At 37.1% G+C, this 16,491-nt stretch overlaps 1 protein-coding gene and 2 pseudogenes across 2 annotated transcripts; 2 read left to right on the top strand and 1 right to left on the bottom strand.

Annotated features, from left to right (window-relative positions):
• On the top strand, positions 1–5,821 carry LOC110701382 (annotated as a pseudogene).
• A 326-nt stretch (positions 5,822–6,147) lies between these two features.
• On the top strand, positions 6,148–11,401 carry LOC110701381 (putative pentatricopeptide repeat-containing protein At1g12700, mitochondrial). 2 transcript variants are annotated; one of them, XR_002507345.1, is made up of 3 exons: positions 6,148–9,882; positions 10,029–10,444; positions 10,990–11,401. XR_002507345.1 is itself a non-coding variant. In XM_021879038.1 (2 exons), exon 2 carries the CDS (start codon positions 8,157–8,159, stop codon positions 9,753–9,755), a length of 1,599 nt encoding a protein of 532 aa, XP_021734730.1. In that variant the 5' UTR covers positions 6,148–6,705; positions 6,870–8,156; the 3' UTR covers positions 9,756–9,931. The 2 variants fall into 2 exon arrangements, 1 of the variants encoding a protein (XP_021734730.1); XM_021879038.1 differs by lacking the exons at positions 10,029–10,444; positions 10,990–11,401 and having other exon boundaries at positions 6,148–6,705; positions 6,870–9,931.
• On the bottom strand, positions 10,600–15,475 carry LOC110701383 (annotated as a pseudogene).
• Positions 15,476–16,491: the final 1,016 nt, after the last annotated feature.

Here is a 16,491-nt window from a genome sequence, read left to right as displayed (position 1 = left end):
CACAATTCTTCATAAAAACAGGGTTTATGCTTTTTCTTTATTTTCTCTCACTTCACTTCCCCATACTTTCCAGTCTTACACTCGCACTCACTCCAATTCTCACTGCAAACATTTTCTCTTTCCTCTCGCCGGTGCTTCATCGGCGATTTTTTTTCCGGCGAACGTCTCTTTGCTGCTGCATTTCTTTCCGATCGTCGGAAAATTCGAAGGTGACGTACGATTCTGACGTTTCTTTCTCTCTTTTTTCCTCTTTTTGTCTTTCTTCCTTTGTTTTGATTGTTGATTATATTGTTGTGATTATTTTTTATTGATTAATTTCTCGTAATTTTGTGGGGTTTTTTTTAGTGATTTTTCTTGAAATTTCTACGTATCTACGCTTGTTCATGAGAGTTGTGCTATAAATTGGAGTAAATTGCTGGTTTTCTGTTGTAAATTGTGTGCTAGGGTTTTTGTTTGTGATGAGTTTCGTTCTATTTTATTGTTTTATTTTTTGTTTTATTTAACAATCTTTTCTTTTGAAATGATGTTTGTATGATTTTTTGGTTTGATTTTGTGTGTAATTTATTTTTATTTATGATATTTGTATGATTGTTTGTATAACATTTCTTTCTATGTTTGTATAATGATGTGTAATTTAAGTTTGTATAATTAATTTTTGGTTGATTTTGTTTGTATAATTTTTTTGTCTGTATGTCTCAATTGCCTGAATCATGCTAATGTGATGCATGTGATTTTGGAAGGCTGTATATTAGGAATGGTTGTTTGATGAATGAATATGAGGGATTATGTATATATAGACATGAATGTTTTGATTTTGTTCGTTTTGACCTGACAAATTTGTTGGCATTGTTTTTGAAGTTGTAGAAAATAATTCTTGATGATGGTGTTTTTGTGTTGATTAATGGTACAATGTATTTGCTGATGCCTTGATATTGTCTGTTCTAACGTGCCCTAGTGGGAGCAATGTCGTCTTGTTAATGTCTAAGTTCAGGGAGTGGGTATTTTTAGCTGTGTAGAATGGATCCTTAGGTCATTTCTTTTGCAGCGAATGAATACCAGATCTTACAGTTATGTGGTGTAATTCTTAGCAGCCGGTAGGAATTAGTATTGGAATATAAATTCTTACTTCTTCTGTGTTTTGATTTTATCTTTTTTACTTTCCATTTAGAAGTGGTGTAATGTGTAATTGTTGGCAATATTGTTTGCACCTTTCCTTTTCATGATTAAATATTATAATTGTGGGCAATTCTTTGGTGTTCTGTTATGTTAGGACTACACAAATGCAACTTGTGACTCTATTTTTGGCTTCCATTTATCTTCTAGATAAAATACATATTCTTAATGCTGGTTTCCTGGCAATGAGGTCATTGGAAAAATGGATTATCGAGCTATATGCTAATAAGTTTAATCTCTGCTACTGTCATTATCTGTGAAGTGTCAATATGGATGGGTGTGGGCAATCATGATGTTTACCTCTACTTAAACTTATTTTTGTCAACTCTTTTCTTTCTTTGGTGAAATTTGGTTATAAACTGATATGCGTTGTTCATGTCAAAATTATCTGGCTCTCTTTCTTTGCAAAGTATAGTGTTGTCTTCTTAATCGGGTTAGAGATCCTCTTATAGTCTGATGAGTTTCCGTCTTTTAAGAGTTTGTTATGTAGAACTGGTGGATTCACTATTGATTGCTTTATGATTGTTGAGGCCTACATTGTGTCCTACATTGTGTTTATTCACTTGTGTATAAATTGCTGATTGAGAATTATTGGACAGTAAACTGAAGATATGAGTTCAAGAAAGGGCGTTGATAATTTGAGCAAGGCTGTTAATGATATCAGCCTCGAATCTTCTGAGGATGGGGCCTGGGAGGATGTCATCCGGAAGCCAAAGAAATTTGGAAAGGGAAGACCATGGGTCCAACCAAACCCCCACCAAAAGCATGGGGTCAGCCTGATACTGCTCATAGACTAGGCATACGTAGCTGTAATGCCCCAAACAAGAATTGGACTGTGAAAAGTGGATCCTCTCAACCAAGAGAAGAGGAGGTCGTTGATGAAAAAGAGGAGGTGGTTGACGATTCAAAGGAGAAGGCACATAATGATTCAGAAAATGAAGTGTATTCTGATGATGATGATTATCTTTTGAGTGATGGTTCTGATGATGATGAAGGACCGCAAACTCATGATTCGATGAAGAACCATAAGATGTTGAAGAAGTTTTTCGAAATTGTGGATGCACTGACCATCGAAGAAATAAATGAACCTGAACGGCAATGGCATTGTCCTGCATGCCATGGTGGTCCTGGCGCCATTGATTGGTATAAGGGTCTCCAGCCTTTAATGGCGCATGCTAGGACAAAGGGCTCTCTAAGAGTCAAGCTCCATCGAACATTTGCAGATATATTGGATGAGGAGCTTCGTAGAAAAGGAACTTCTGTGGTGCCTGCTGGAGAATCATATGCTCAGTGGGAGGGTTTGAAGCAAGAGGTGAAAGATCATGACATTGTCTGGCCTCCTATGGTTATGATCATGAACACATGGCTGGACACTGATGACAATGATAAGGTATGAATTTATGTTTATTTATGTTTTTAATCATACATTCGTTAACTGGTCTTGTAATTCCTATGTATATCTGAAACCTCACATATATTTACCATAATATGTACTGACATCCCTTGTGGATCTGTAGGCTGCAGTTTTTTCAGTTTGTTAATTTGTTGTTTGTTTTGTTCAGTGGACTGGGATGGGAAATCCGGAGCTCTTAGAGTACTTCAAGGGCTATGCAGCAGTACGAGCTAAACACTCATATGGCCCTAAGGGGCATCGTGGTTTTAGCGTCCTGATATTTGAGAGCTCGGCTATGGGCTTTGTGGAAGCAGAGCGACTTCACAGGCACTTCCAACAACAGGGAACTGGGAGAAGTGCATGGGATAATAGTAGAAAGGCTCTATTTTATGCTGGAGGAAAGCGCCAACTATATGGCTTTTTTGCCAAGAAGGATGACCTTGACGAATTTAACAAGCATTCTCAAGGTTTCTTACTATCTCCTTTAATATGATAATTTGTTATACATGCCATATATTGTAGTCTTGACTTGAGTTCCTGTGAAACCTCTTTGTTTAGCCCAATGACCCAATCAGTGGCAGAATTTGCTTTGTGTACGTCTTTGTTATACTATGTTTTGGACTGTGAGTGATAACAAAATTAAAGGGACTGTTGAAATTCAAGTCTATTTGGTTTTTGCCATATGGTATTATGTTTGGATATTGTCTTTTCCTTGCAAATCTGGATCCAGGGAAAATGTTCTGTTTGGGATTTTAAATCATTTGGAATTGGATTTACTGAATCTTATGTACTTATTAAAGAAGGCCATCTCTCTGAATTTCCTGTTTTCTTTCCAAATAGTAGTCATTTCCAAGTCCCACATCATCTTGCTTCCACCATTTGTCTTTTCCTCAAAACCCTACCATTGATGGCCATTAGCCCGTGCTGCCCTCTACCATTGAATGTTGGATTTCGTTCTCTCTTCCTCAATTGCTCATTAGTCATAACTTCATCCATTTCTGTCACTGGTCTTTTTAAATTTTTCAGAATGGCACCAATGATGGATTTTTTCCCTTCTCCGTGCTTTTTCAATTCCACCATCATTGCCAACTTCGCAGCTTTCTAATTTTTCTAAAGCTAATTTCTCTATGTATTAAAAAGCAATGGCTGTTGGCCATCCAACTTTGCTAATACTCTCTTTCTCCGCTTTTCTGTCCTGTAAAGGGAAATAATAATAATAATGTTCTTGTTTTTTCTAACAGATGTTTAGGAATCATTTTGAATTTAAATTTTAATTTAAATAGCTGAAATGAAGCATTTGGAATGAATAATTGTTTCCCAAACACAATCTTAGTTATGTATTTGATATGTTCTTTTTCTGTCGAGTTTAGGAAAACAAAGACTGAAGTATGAGATTAGGTCATACCAGGAGATGGTAGTTGTTCCCTTGAAGCAGATGAGTGAGGATAATCAACAACTCACTTGGTTTAAGAATAAATCTGCCCAATATCAACGGCAAAAGAAGGCGAACGAGGAAATTGTTAACATTCTTTCTGAAAAGCTCAGGAAAACAATGGAGGAAAATCGGATTGTGAGACAGAGAACAAAAGAACAGCATGAGGAGAACAAAGAAGAGGTACCACAGTGTCTCTTTTTATTTTTATTTTTATTATTTTTTTTTTTTAAAATGTTCTTTTACAGTACGTATTGAAGGTTTACTGAATTACGCTCTAATATGTCTGGCACTTTCATACTTACGGTCATATGAACACGATTCAATTTTTATCAAGTAAGCACTATAATTCTTTTCCTTCTTGCAGATGGATTTTCAAGAGCAGTTCTTTAATGATCAGATTCAGAAAATTCATGAAGCAACAAATGTGAAGGAGGACCAGTTTGAAAAGCTTCAGCAGGAGGAGCGGAAGAAGATTGAAGATTTGAAGACAGTAGCCTCAAACACAGAGGATGGAAGGCGCAGGTAATGATCTCACTTTAGGTTAATTCTGAGTATCATTTGCAGTCTTGCTTTGCGTCACACAGTTGATTATCAAGATAGTACATGTGCAATTGATATGATTATATTGTTCTTTCGTCAATCATCTGTCCAGGCTATGATGTAATTTGGAGTCTGTTTATTTTCATTGTGACTTTGTCTTCTTACCATCGTATCGACATGCATATTGCAGTTATGTAGTAGCATACATTTGTCAGCTTTCTTTTCCCTTCCATTTCAGGGCTGAGGAGGCGACCAAGTTTAAGGAGATGCAGAACCAAGAAATTGAGAAGTATTTGGCTGAGAGAGAGCAACTGGAACAGATTCACAGTGGGAAGAAGATTGAGATGAAAAAGAGGCATTGGGAGGAGGAGGTGGAGCTGGAGAGAGAATTTGATGCTGCCTTGACCAAGCTGATGAACAAGTATGCTCCTCACCCCACGGGAGCTGGTGCTATTGCATAACTCTGGTGTTCTTAGTAATTATCTGAAAACCAGTGCCGGGGCTACAGTTGCGTAATATTTATGGGGCCCGGTTCAACTTCTCAAAATGGGGCCCTCTACCCAATAAACTAATAGCAAATTTTTTTTTTTTTGGGAAAAGGTAATAAATTTTATTAAAAGTAGACAAAACATTACAACCAAGCATACCACTAACAACCATAAGCATTACATGGCATCCTAGAGAAAACAAACTATATATTATCTAACCCAAAAGGCAAGAAGGACAGCCATCAAACATGGCAAACCAGAAGTCCAGAACCAAAACGAGAGGCAACAGGCCCAGCAACTGATCTGACTAGGACAGAACTAAGGACCTTGTACATGGTGCCGCAACTGGGCAACAAGAAGGCAGAACAACAGCATTCAGCAACTTCTCAACCATTAATGCAGGAAAACAGCAGCAACTCATCAGCACTACAGCATAGCATGCTGAAACAGGACAACAGATGGTCAGTACTGTTGTAGCAGGATCACTTAAAAAGAGATAATTTGAATTAATTTCATGATTTTCATCCTAAAATTAAATATCAAACCGTTGATTAATTGAATTAAGAGATAATTTGGGTAAAATTAAATTTAGTATATGAAAAAATTACAAAAAAACAAAATATTTTTCTGTGTATACGGGAGATTGAGAGTTTTAGTTGACAAAAAACAATGAAAAAACGAATTAATTTGGGGAGATAGAGAGTTTTTTGGGGAATTATTATGATAAATTGGATTAAATTTGGTACTTGGAAGATGGAATAATATGGAACTATGGAAGAAATAAGAATTAAATGGGGTTGGCGACTTGGCGGAAGAAACAATGCGCTGAATTGGTGGAAATTGTCGGTCAAATACTCAGATTATTCAATGTATACTGCCAGTTGTCATCCACTTGCTGTTTTCCCAAAAAAATTTACTAACTTGCTGCTTCAAGGATTCGAACTTGAGACCACTGGAATGAAATGTAAGCATTTTACCATTACACCCAACTTCACATTCTTAACATTCTATGAAAGAAATATACTAATATAGGATATACCTGATTTTGGGGCCCCTCAAATTTCGGGGCCCTGAGCCGTCGAGCACCTTGCTCCGGCTCAGAACCGCCTCTGCTGAAAACAGTCGCAGAGCATGGAAGAAAAACATTTCAGTTTAAGACTTTAACAAAGTAGTCGTGGTTGATGTCTGAGTTTTGTTTATGGAATGATGAACTGACCTAAATAGAGATGACCTATTGTGATTATGTATATAGCCTGGGATGACCAAAGTAATTTCGAAATCCATGTTAATCCAACTTTGGTGCTAGGTGATACAAGGGGGAAACCATATTTTCTACCTGTAATATTTCTTCTGCTTCCCTTGATCACTATGAAACTTGGATTCGTATTTTCAGCAATGTGGAATCGCGTGGGTTTTTATTGCTATGCTCTATTCTACAAGTTTTTGTGTTGATTTGATGACTTTTGTTGTGTGAGGTGATTTGAAGTGCAAAGTTAAGACTGTAGTCTTGTTAACGTTTTACAGAAATCCTTATATGTCTTTAAAATGCCATATTCTGGACTTCAGCAATTACTCCCTTTACATCCAGGAAATCATGGTTAATAAACAGGAAGGATACAGACAACTGGAGAGTAGACGCTTATGTGAATTTTTTCATGTTTCTTTTTTCACAACAGGTTCGATTTTTTCATGTTTCTTTTTTCATAACAGGTTCGATATGTCAACCGATAGAACTCGTTTGTTAATTTATGGATGATCGAATTACTGAAATTACGTAGCTTATCTGACCTGTCTTCATGTAGCTTATCTCACTTTTGTTTTTACTCTTTAACTTATACAGGCATCACATAAAGACCAATGCAGGGAAGGAGTTGATTTTTATTGTATCTCTGCATTATGGATGTACTGTATTCTGTATAAGAACGAGTAATGTTAATCATACAATCATTAAGTATTATTGTGCATTATCTTGTTTACGAGTTTATAATTAGAGTAGATCAATGGGTTGTGTCAAACCAAATTTGGGCAGATGTTGTGATCAAAGTATTCGTGTTTCAAAACGGCAAGAGTTTTTAATAGAAAGTTAATAAAGTTGGTTTATGACAGTAAGGAAAGCACACGATCTGAAAAAACACACATGATCATGAAGATGATGAGTTGCAGTCTTGCAGAGCTGGTAGTTCCGCCATCTTTGGTTCCGGTATTTATTCTTCTTTTCTCTTGTTTCCCGTTCAATTTTGATTTTCAAACCAATAAATGTGCAACACATGACAAACTATAAAAATTAAATAAAAATAAAAAATTAAAAATAACCTTTTCAGCAAGTTGTTGGTTTTTGGGACCGAAGAGAGAGAACGTATGTGAAAGTTGGGAATATTGTAGAATACTCGAATTTTGGAATTATTTAAGGTAATTGGACGAACTTGAAATTATTAAAATGAATTTTTCCTATAAATTAAATTTTATCACGAAATACTTTCTAAATTAATGAAAAAAATTGATGCATTTGATTTTTTTAATGATAAATTAGGACTCGTTTATTTAATTAAGCCCGATTCCCGTTCAAAATTGAACTTAAACTCGAAGTGTAAATGAATATATTCGTGAACAAAGCTTGAATAAGACAAATTCTTAATGAGTTCAGTTTGAATAAGATTTTTAAAAGCTCGTTCAAGCTCGAAATTGTTTAACCCCGAATAATTCTTATCAAGCTTAGCTCGAACAGATTAAAACTCGACTCAACACGGATTGTTTATAGCTTTACTTGTGTTAAACCAAATTTGGCCAAATTTGTGAGTTTTGTGTTTTAAAAAAGCAATAGTTCTGTAGTGAAAAAAGGAAAAAAATAAAATAAAAAATAAAGCAACAGTGACAGTGTGAGCTGAATGAACACCAAGAAGGCAAGAAGATGATGAGTTGCAGAGTTTGTAATTCCGCCATCTTTCATTCTGGTATTCCTTCTTCTTTTCTCTTGTTTTCCCCCTTTCAATTTCAATTTCGATTTTATTCTCGGCATAATCGAATTCATTAAGTTGTTGATGACCGTGAATCGTTTCTTCAATCAGTTTCTGAACAATCCAAATTAGGGTTTTCTGATCTTAAATCCCCCCTTTCACTCTTCAATCGTATGATTAATTTGCGTCCTCTTCCTTCTCTTATCCAATTTACTCAGCTTTTTAACGCCATTTCCAAATTGAAACGCCTTGAACCTCATTCCACCATTATCTCTCTCTTCCGGAAGATTGAATTACTTGGTATTTCACATGATATGCTTTCTTTAAGTGTTCTTGCTAATTGCTACTGCCATTTGGGCAGAGTTGATTTCGGCTTTTCTCTACTTGGTAAAATCATTAAGCTTGGTTATCCCCTTGATTGTGTCATTTTTAACACCTTAATTAATGGCTATATTCACTCTGATAAGCTCCCTCAAGCTGCTCATTTGTTGAATCAAATTGTCAAGCTTGGTTTCCAACCCGACTTAATTATGTATAGTACTATTGTCAAAGGACTTTGTAGGATTGGCGACAATACGTCTGCTCTCACTTTGCTTAACAAAATGCAATCTCGATCTCATTTTAAGCCTAACATTGTTTTATACAGCACTATCATCGATAGTCTTTGTAAGGACAGGTTGTTACAACAGGCCCTGGACCTGTTCTCCTCCATGAAAACTCAGGGCATTAAACCCGATGTTGTCACTTTTACTTCCTTGGTTCGAGGCCTCTACAATTCCGGCTGTGGGGATGAGGCTCATCGTATGTTGACTGAGATGTTAGAGAGCAACATTGCACCTAATGTTAAGACCTACAGCATGCTGGTTGACATGTTTTGTAAAGATGGCTGTGTTGATCAAGCTCAGTCCATTCTAAAGCAGATGATTGAGAAAGGTGTGACTCCTGACATGATTACTTACAGTGCATTACTTGATGGTTATTGTTTGCGCGGTCAGATGGAAGATGCAGAGAACCTACTCGTTCTCATGGCCGAAAATGGTTGTGAGCCTGACCTTGTCAGTTTCAGCACTATGATTAATGGATATTGCAAGGCTAAAAACATTGACAAGGCCCTTAACATTTTCCAAGAGATTTTACAGAAAGGGATAACACCTAATGTTGTTACCTATAACACTCTTATTGATGGACTGTGCAAAGCCAATAGATTCCCACTTGCACATAAGCTGTTCAAAGATATGCGGGCTCATGGAATTGCTCCAGATGTTGTCACCTATGCCTCCTTGCTTGACAGCCTTTGCAAAAGTGCAAAGCTTGATGAGGCAGTGAAATTGCTTGAAGAAATGGAGGATAATGGTGTTAAGCCAAATGTTGTCATCTACAATATCCTAATAGACAACTTGTGTGAGTCTGGAAAACTTGAAGATGCAGCAAAGTTCTTTTCAGATCTTGTAACAAAAGGTCTGCAACCTGATGTTAAAACATACAATATACTGATCAAAGGCTTCTGCAAGAAAGGGATGATGAGTGAAGCTGGTCAAGTGTTGAGGATAATGGAGGAAGATGGTTGCCCCCCTGATGATCGAACCTATAATACGGTCATCAGAGGTTATATTCTGAGTAATGACTTATCTAATGCATTATACTATCATGATATAATGGTTGGCAAGGGATTTCAAGCTGATGCAGACACTTTCTCATTATTTGTTGGCCTCTTGTCATCTGAAAATTTAAGTGACTCAAAGAAGGACCTGCTTCAGATGTTTATCTGTTAAGTTGCAGTTAAGATGTATGCAAAGCTTTTATAGTGCTCTTCCAAGTGTTGTATCTAAGGAGTTTGTATTTTTGTAAAACGAATGATGGTAGTACCACACCAATTTTGTCCTTCAGAAGAACCTGAAGGTAATTGGTGGCATAATTGAAAAGCTGTTGTGTTGTGAATTATTCTTAAGTTTGATGCTTCATTTATGTCTAATATTATTTGCGTAATTTTTTCTTTAAGTTTAACTTATTAAAGTTGCACATGTCTTTCTTGTCCACAACTGAAGCACTTGTGGAATATATGCCATGTAGTTCGTCCTCAGACTGAAGCTGTTTGTTATGTTGGTAAGAAAAAAAGCATATTGCAATCCTTCAAACATTTATGTAAATAAGAGTGCTCTTTCTTATGGTGCTGCTGGGTTATATACTGGAGAAGGGATGTTGCCTGGCTGTTTAAATCCTGTTTCTGGGGCTACTTCATGCAAAATGGGGGTGAAGAATGGTGGGCTGGAAATGTATATCAGAAACTGATTCTTTTGATATTAATGATGATGATGAGGAGCAGTCAGAATTCGAAGTCAATGAACTGGTGTCTAGATCATCTGGAGAGTCTATCAGGAGAATGAGTGAGAAATCATTGAATAAGGAAGTTAAGTTTGGCCGTCAGCAGACATCCAAGTTACCTAAAGATGAAAAGAAAAGGGTAATAGACTAATAGTAGGCATTACTGATATTGCTTGATAATTTTCAATGGTTTTGCCTGGTTATCTCTATGAAATTTAATTTTTGAAATTGTTTTTTTTCCTGTGGCATCATGGCATCCCATATTTGGGGTGATTGAAAATATAATGATCTGATTTTTTTTTTTTTTTTTGAAACAGATCTGAAATTGTTGAGCAAATAATGGTTGTCTTTGTTATATTCTTGTATCCCTTTGATGTTCATGGTAATCTGTCTTGGTTACATGATGTATGTAAGGATTAATAAATATGTATAAAGACTTGGGGATTTTAGCCCTGTAATTCTCTTGTTTTCATGGAGAAGATGAGGTATCTACATGGATGTTCTTTGGATTTGTTGATAAAGCCCTTTTTATCTATTATGTTAGCATAATGCTGTACATTGTTGTATGCCGCTTATTTTGTTCTCAAGGGGCATTTTTCTCACACAGTTTATTATTCTCATCATCTCCTGGCTATATGTCAATTGCAACCTAATAATCAAAGAATTTGCTTGTTTTCACCTCAGGGTGAAGGACTTTTCAAAGCTCGTGAAATTTCACTTCACTTCAAAGCCTAAGGTTGATACATGTGCCTCTGAGAGAGAACAGTTGATGAAAATCCATGAAGAGAAACTTAAGATGAAGAAATGGCACTAGGAAGAAGAAGAATTGGAGAAGCAATTTGCTGCTGCTCTGAGATGCTTCTTGACTCAGATTTAGATGCTTCTTATCACCTTAGATGCAGTAATCGTAGAAGTAAAACTATATCTTATCTGCATCCAGACACTTCAGGTTTTCATTATTGGCATGGTAAATTGGTAAGTATATCTAAAGCTAAATGTATTTTGTGGAAAATAGATCACTTTCGACACCAATTAAGATGCTTCTCTTAAACTCTAAAATGCAGAAATCTTAGAAGAAAACAATTATTTTTCTGTATCCAGATGCTGCTTCATCTTTTGACATAGTATATTTAATGCTTAGTAAATAATTCTTGTAGAAAATGCTTCAGGCCTTTAGCCCATATTCTCACCTGGCACATTATTTGAATGACAAGGCTTATTATTCACATAGAAATTTCCTATTTTGCTACTAACAAACTCAACTAAAGAACAATGTCTTATTTGAGGCACATGTTTTAGACTTCCTCTGCTTTTTGAGAAATAGCAAACTCTTTATTCCCTGATCAAGGGAGGAAATTCATTAATAGCTTAAACTTTAACCTTTGTGAGCCCACCTCGGTCTCACTCACTTGAAGGAAAGCGTTAGCTACACTGCTTTTTTTTAATACTAGTTAGTTGCTCACCTTTTTGCCTTCATTGATGCAAGGATGAACTCTTAAGTCCCCCTTTCTTGGACATTGCTTGTATTTCTTCAATTAGATGAGTAAGATTAGAATAGGAGGATCCACCTTCAGCGATACTTCTCTTTGCTGCCTGTGATATATTATCCATTGATCTGCACAGATTTTCTTTCTTACCATCCATGAGATCATTTATCATCATCTCCACTATTGCTCTATCACATGTATCCTTCATATCTAAGCCAATTCCCCAAACTTGACTGACAAACCTGCTGTTCACTTGCTGATCACCAAACTAAGGCCAACAAAGCATTGGTACCCCTGCTATTATGCTCTCTAGAGTTGAGCTCCACCCACTGTGGGTCAAGAACCCACCAATGGCTCGGTGAGCTAAGACCTCATCTTGTGGGGCCCATTTCACCTTGCATCCTCTCTTCTTGGTTCCCTCCAAGAGGTCATCTGGAATTGGACCGTCTAGGCCACTTGTGATGACATCAGGCCTTACTACCCACAGGAAGTACTTCTTACTCTGCACTAGACCAGCCCAAAGTTCCATGAGTTGGTCAGCTGTGAAGGTAGTTGTGCTGCCAAAGCTTACATAGATGACAGATTTGTCGGGCTTTTGGTCCAACCATGATATACAACTATTATCCACTTCCCACAAGCTACTAGATAAATTGTTGTACAATGGTGTTTCCTCTTTGTCGAGTCTGTATTTTAGGTGTGCATGTAATGGTCCAATGGGGTAAACCCGGGAGCATTGTGATCTGATTTGAGATAAAACCGGACCCTCCAATTCCTCAAATGTATTGAGAATGAGCGAGTGGGACTCTTTGTTTCTCTGCATCTCATTCATGAAATATTGTTTGAGGTCACTACATGAGGACATGTCTTGGCCTTGGCAGAAGCTGGGCAGGTCACGGCAGCGAAGAAAGCTTTCCATCCCTGGTACCTTACTTACTAGCTGATCCATTTCTTCATTCTCTATGCAATTCATGAAAGGGTAAAAGAAAAAAAAAAAAAAAAAAAAAAAAGAGTTACCAGAATACCAGCAGATAATCTTACTGATTTGAGGACTACAGTAATGTATGGTTGGTATATACTGTTTTTGTTATTCTGTATTGGAGACCCTTTAAAGGCTTTGTTAGACTGAATATTTGTCACCTGAATTAAAATTCTTAGTTTTTGGCATAAGTTATGTTCAGCCTCACCATCAAAGCCCGAGCTTAATTAGATAAATTTTACTAAGCTGCGGGATCATGGTTCAAGACTGCTCTTTTCTTTATTCTGCTTAGAGCTTAATAGGCGATTAGATATTATTGGATTTAAATACCATTTCATAATTACAGTTTATTTTGTTTAAGGAAGTTCTTAAGGTTCCCAGCTAGCCATATTGCTTCTAGTTGGACCTTAATGGCTTAAAGTATTGTACTTCCTGAGTTTTTAGCTGTTAAAACTAGAGTAATTAACCTGTACTTAGGTAATGATGATTTTTGCGCATACACATAATCTATTTTATGTTTGTATCTATGCATAAATCTCTGCTTGCATATTATAAGTTGCTGCGGCTTCAATTACACTGAATTGAATCCATATACAGTATGTTTATACTGTCACTATTGAACACTCTTGTCAGTCTTATTTATGGTACTTAATTGGCTTGATTTTATTTATTTATTTTTATTTTATTTATTTATTTGGCAATGCTTGCTTGCTCAAGGCAAAGATTTCCCGATTACCATGAGCTTGCCTTGCTTTGTGTTTTGCAGCTCTTGCCTTTGGTAGTATGCTTATCTTGTACTTCTGATAGACTATTGAATTGAGACAAAAAAAAAAAAAAAAAAAAAAGAGCATTCATCAGATTTTTCTTTATGAAACCTCTTTTTCCTATACTATTGAACTTAAAAACAAACTGATGAGACGCGTTTAGAAGAGAATTTGGAGAAGGAAGGAAGAGTGAAGGATCCATGTTTCATTGAAGCAAATTGGAGAATATAATATTCCTTTCATTTGTTAAGCTTAGTACAGCATTCTTTAAATTATTAGAAAGGAGATCTTTTAGGTAATTGCTTGCTCACTCCTTTCATCCCTTCCCTGCCCTCGCCGCCCCCTTCACCCTTACCATTATCATACACAATCATGTAAATTTTGTTCATCATTATAGTTGGTATGAATAATAAGATCATATATTAGTAACACTGAAAGCTCTTAAAAGTCAAGAATATAGATATGCTTACCTTTGAAAGGTACTTCTCCTGCTTCAATGAGCTGTGGAATACAGAAATAAGTCCAATTACAACATGCACTGGAACACCTGAATGCAATAACAGGTACCTCAGCTTCATTTGCTAGATCATAAGCAAAGCTCAACCACCCATCTATGATGAAACAGGTAACCTTATCTGTTTCTGTTGATCCAAACAGAAGCTCTCTCAAAAGGGGTTTAGCACTTGGTGCCACCCCCTCATTCACAGCATTCAAGAGGTCCATGACATTATTAGTGTTACCAGCCTGTGGCCGAGATTGGTTTTGGGGAGGCCAACCTGATATCGTCTTAAACGTGAAACCCGAGTAGCGGGAAAAAACGAGCTTCAATGTTGTTGTTTTGGGTCAGAAATTGGTGATTGTGGTTTGTATTCAGGAAAGTCACCTGAATATCAGCAAGACAAAGAAGTTCGGCTAATTGTAGCATAGGGGTTACATGGCCTTGTAATGGTAATGGAAAGATGAGCACATGAGGTGTAGGAGATGATTGGTTCTCCATTTTTGCTTGTGATTTTGGGGTTGGAATTATGAGGTTTAGCTATGAAACTGATGAAGTTGATGAAGGTGTTGTAAATATTGATGGACTAAAATCTAATAATGACAAGTTTTTCTGGTCTTGTTGTTCATCACTCAAAAAAGATAAAAGTACAAACGTCAAACGTGTAGTATAGTGGAGTACTTGGTAACAACTACTTTTACATGTTATTATGGAGTTAAAAAATTATAATCAAGGTAAGTGTAATTAAAAAAAAAAAAAAAAGTCAAATTCACAAAAGGGGTAGGTTTTTCTGGGTCGGAGTTGGGTTTTGGGATAGTTAGGTAGTTTTCCGGCGTCGATAAGGGTTTTTTCGAGGTCGAGTTGAGATTTTGAGGTGGTTAATAGGGGTTTGGGAGGCGTGGCAGGGGGTTTCATGGTGGTTAGGGGGTTTTGAGGTTGGCTGTGGTTTTATTTCAGGTGGCAGTAGGGGTGGGGCTGTGGTGGTTATGGTGGTAGGTAGGCATGGAAGGGGTTGGGAGGTGGAAGGAAAGAAATGAAAAAAAAAAAAGGGAAATTCTACATGGTGGCCTCATGGTTTCCATTTTTCTACGTGGAAGACGAAGTTTTTTCCAACTCTCTAAAGTGGCCCCAAGGTTTTGAAGTATTATGCATAGTGCCCATTTTTTGATTTTTTGGCTAACTTTTTTAGCTTTTGGTTAGCCATAAGTAAAAATAAAATAAAAAAAATATTTAAAAAGAAAAAAAATAAAGAAAACCACCAACCACCAGCGAGCCACCCACGTAGCCGGCGCGCCACCACCCCCTTCCCCCCACCTCACCGCACCCCTCCCCGAAACCACCAGCCGCGTCGCACCACCACCCCCTACCCACCGGAACCCTTCCCCTCCCTTTCCCGCAGCCGCCTCGCCCCCAAAAACCACCAAACCCAAAAACGCACCACCACCCCCTACCCAAAAACGACCACGAATTTGGCCGAAATCGGCCAATTTTGGGGCTCAGTGGCCTTGATCGGCCGATTTCGGCCTTTTAAGGCCAAATTCGTGGTCGTTTTTGGGTAGGGGGTGGTGGTGCATTTTTGGGTTTGGTGGTTTTTGGGGGCGAGGCGGCTGCGGGAAAGGGAGGGGAAGGGTTCCGGTGGGTAGGGGTGGTGGTGCGACGTGGCTGGTGGTTTTGGGGAGGGGTGCAGTGAGGTGGGGGGAAGGGGGTGGTGGCGCGCCGGCTACCGTGGGTGGCTCGCTGGTGGTTGGTGTTTTTCTTTATTTTTTTCTTTTTAAATATTTTTTTTTTATTTTATTTTTACTTATGGCTACCCAAAAGCTAAAAAAGTTAGCCAAAAAATCAAAAAATAGGCACTATGCATAATACTCAAAACCTTGGGGCCACTTTAAAGAGTTGGAAAAAACTTCGTCTTCCACGTAGAAAAATGAAAAACATGAGGCCACCATGTAGAGTTTCCCAAAAAAAAAAACATTTTAACCTGGTTATACAATTTTTAAGAGTGTATTTAATGTTTATATATAGCCTTAAAACTACCTATATCATTACCCATTAATAAATATCTTATTAAATCAATAATCATCAAAATAAAAAATATATATACACCAAGTTTTCTATGCTACTAACTACACCGTGTAGCTAATTGTAAAGTAACAAAATTATCCTTTAACACTGACAAGTATTTAAAAAATCATTCAATAGCTACCTTATTATTAATTCAATAATCATCAACAAAAAAAAAATATACAACACGTTTTTTTGTGCGATAAGCCGCTATTGTGACTGCTTGCAAAAGAATAAAGTAATCCCTATAACACCACCGGAGTATCCCCTATAATGTTAATTATAAGGGGTTATAACATTGACAAAGTACACCCATATAGAGTGACCAGCCACATGCCCACTTATAAGAGTCAATGATTACACTTTAAAAAAAGACGGGTGTACGTTCATTTTATTATAAAA

This window comes from Chenopodium quinoa, unplaced genomic scaffold, assembly GCF_001683475.1.
Source record: "Chenopodium quinoa cultivar QQ74 unplaced genomic scaffold, ASM168347v1, whole genome shotgun sequence".
NCBI lineage: Eukaryota > Viridiplantae > Streptophyta > Magnoliopsida > Caryophyllales > Amaranthaceae > Chenopodium > Chenopodium quinoa.
Note: the sequence above shows the minus strand (reverse complement) of the source record. Positions and strands in the feature narration are given on the sequence as shown.

Excerpts from the sequence above, each read along its gene's own strand:
- LOC110701381 (XM_021879038.1), top strand. The coding sequence starts at position 8,157 with ATGATTAATTTGCGTCCTCTTCCTTCTCTTATCCAATTTACTCAGCTT.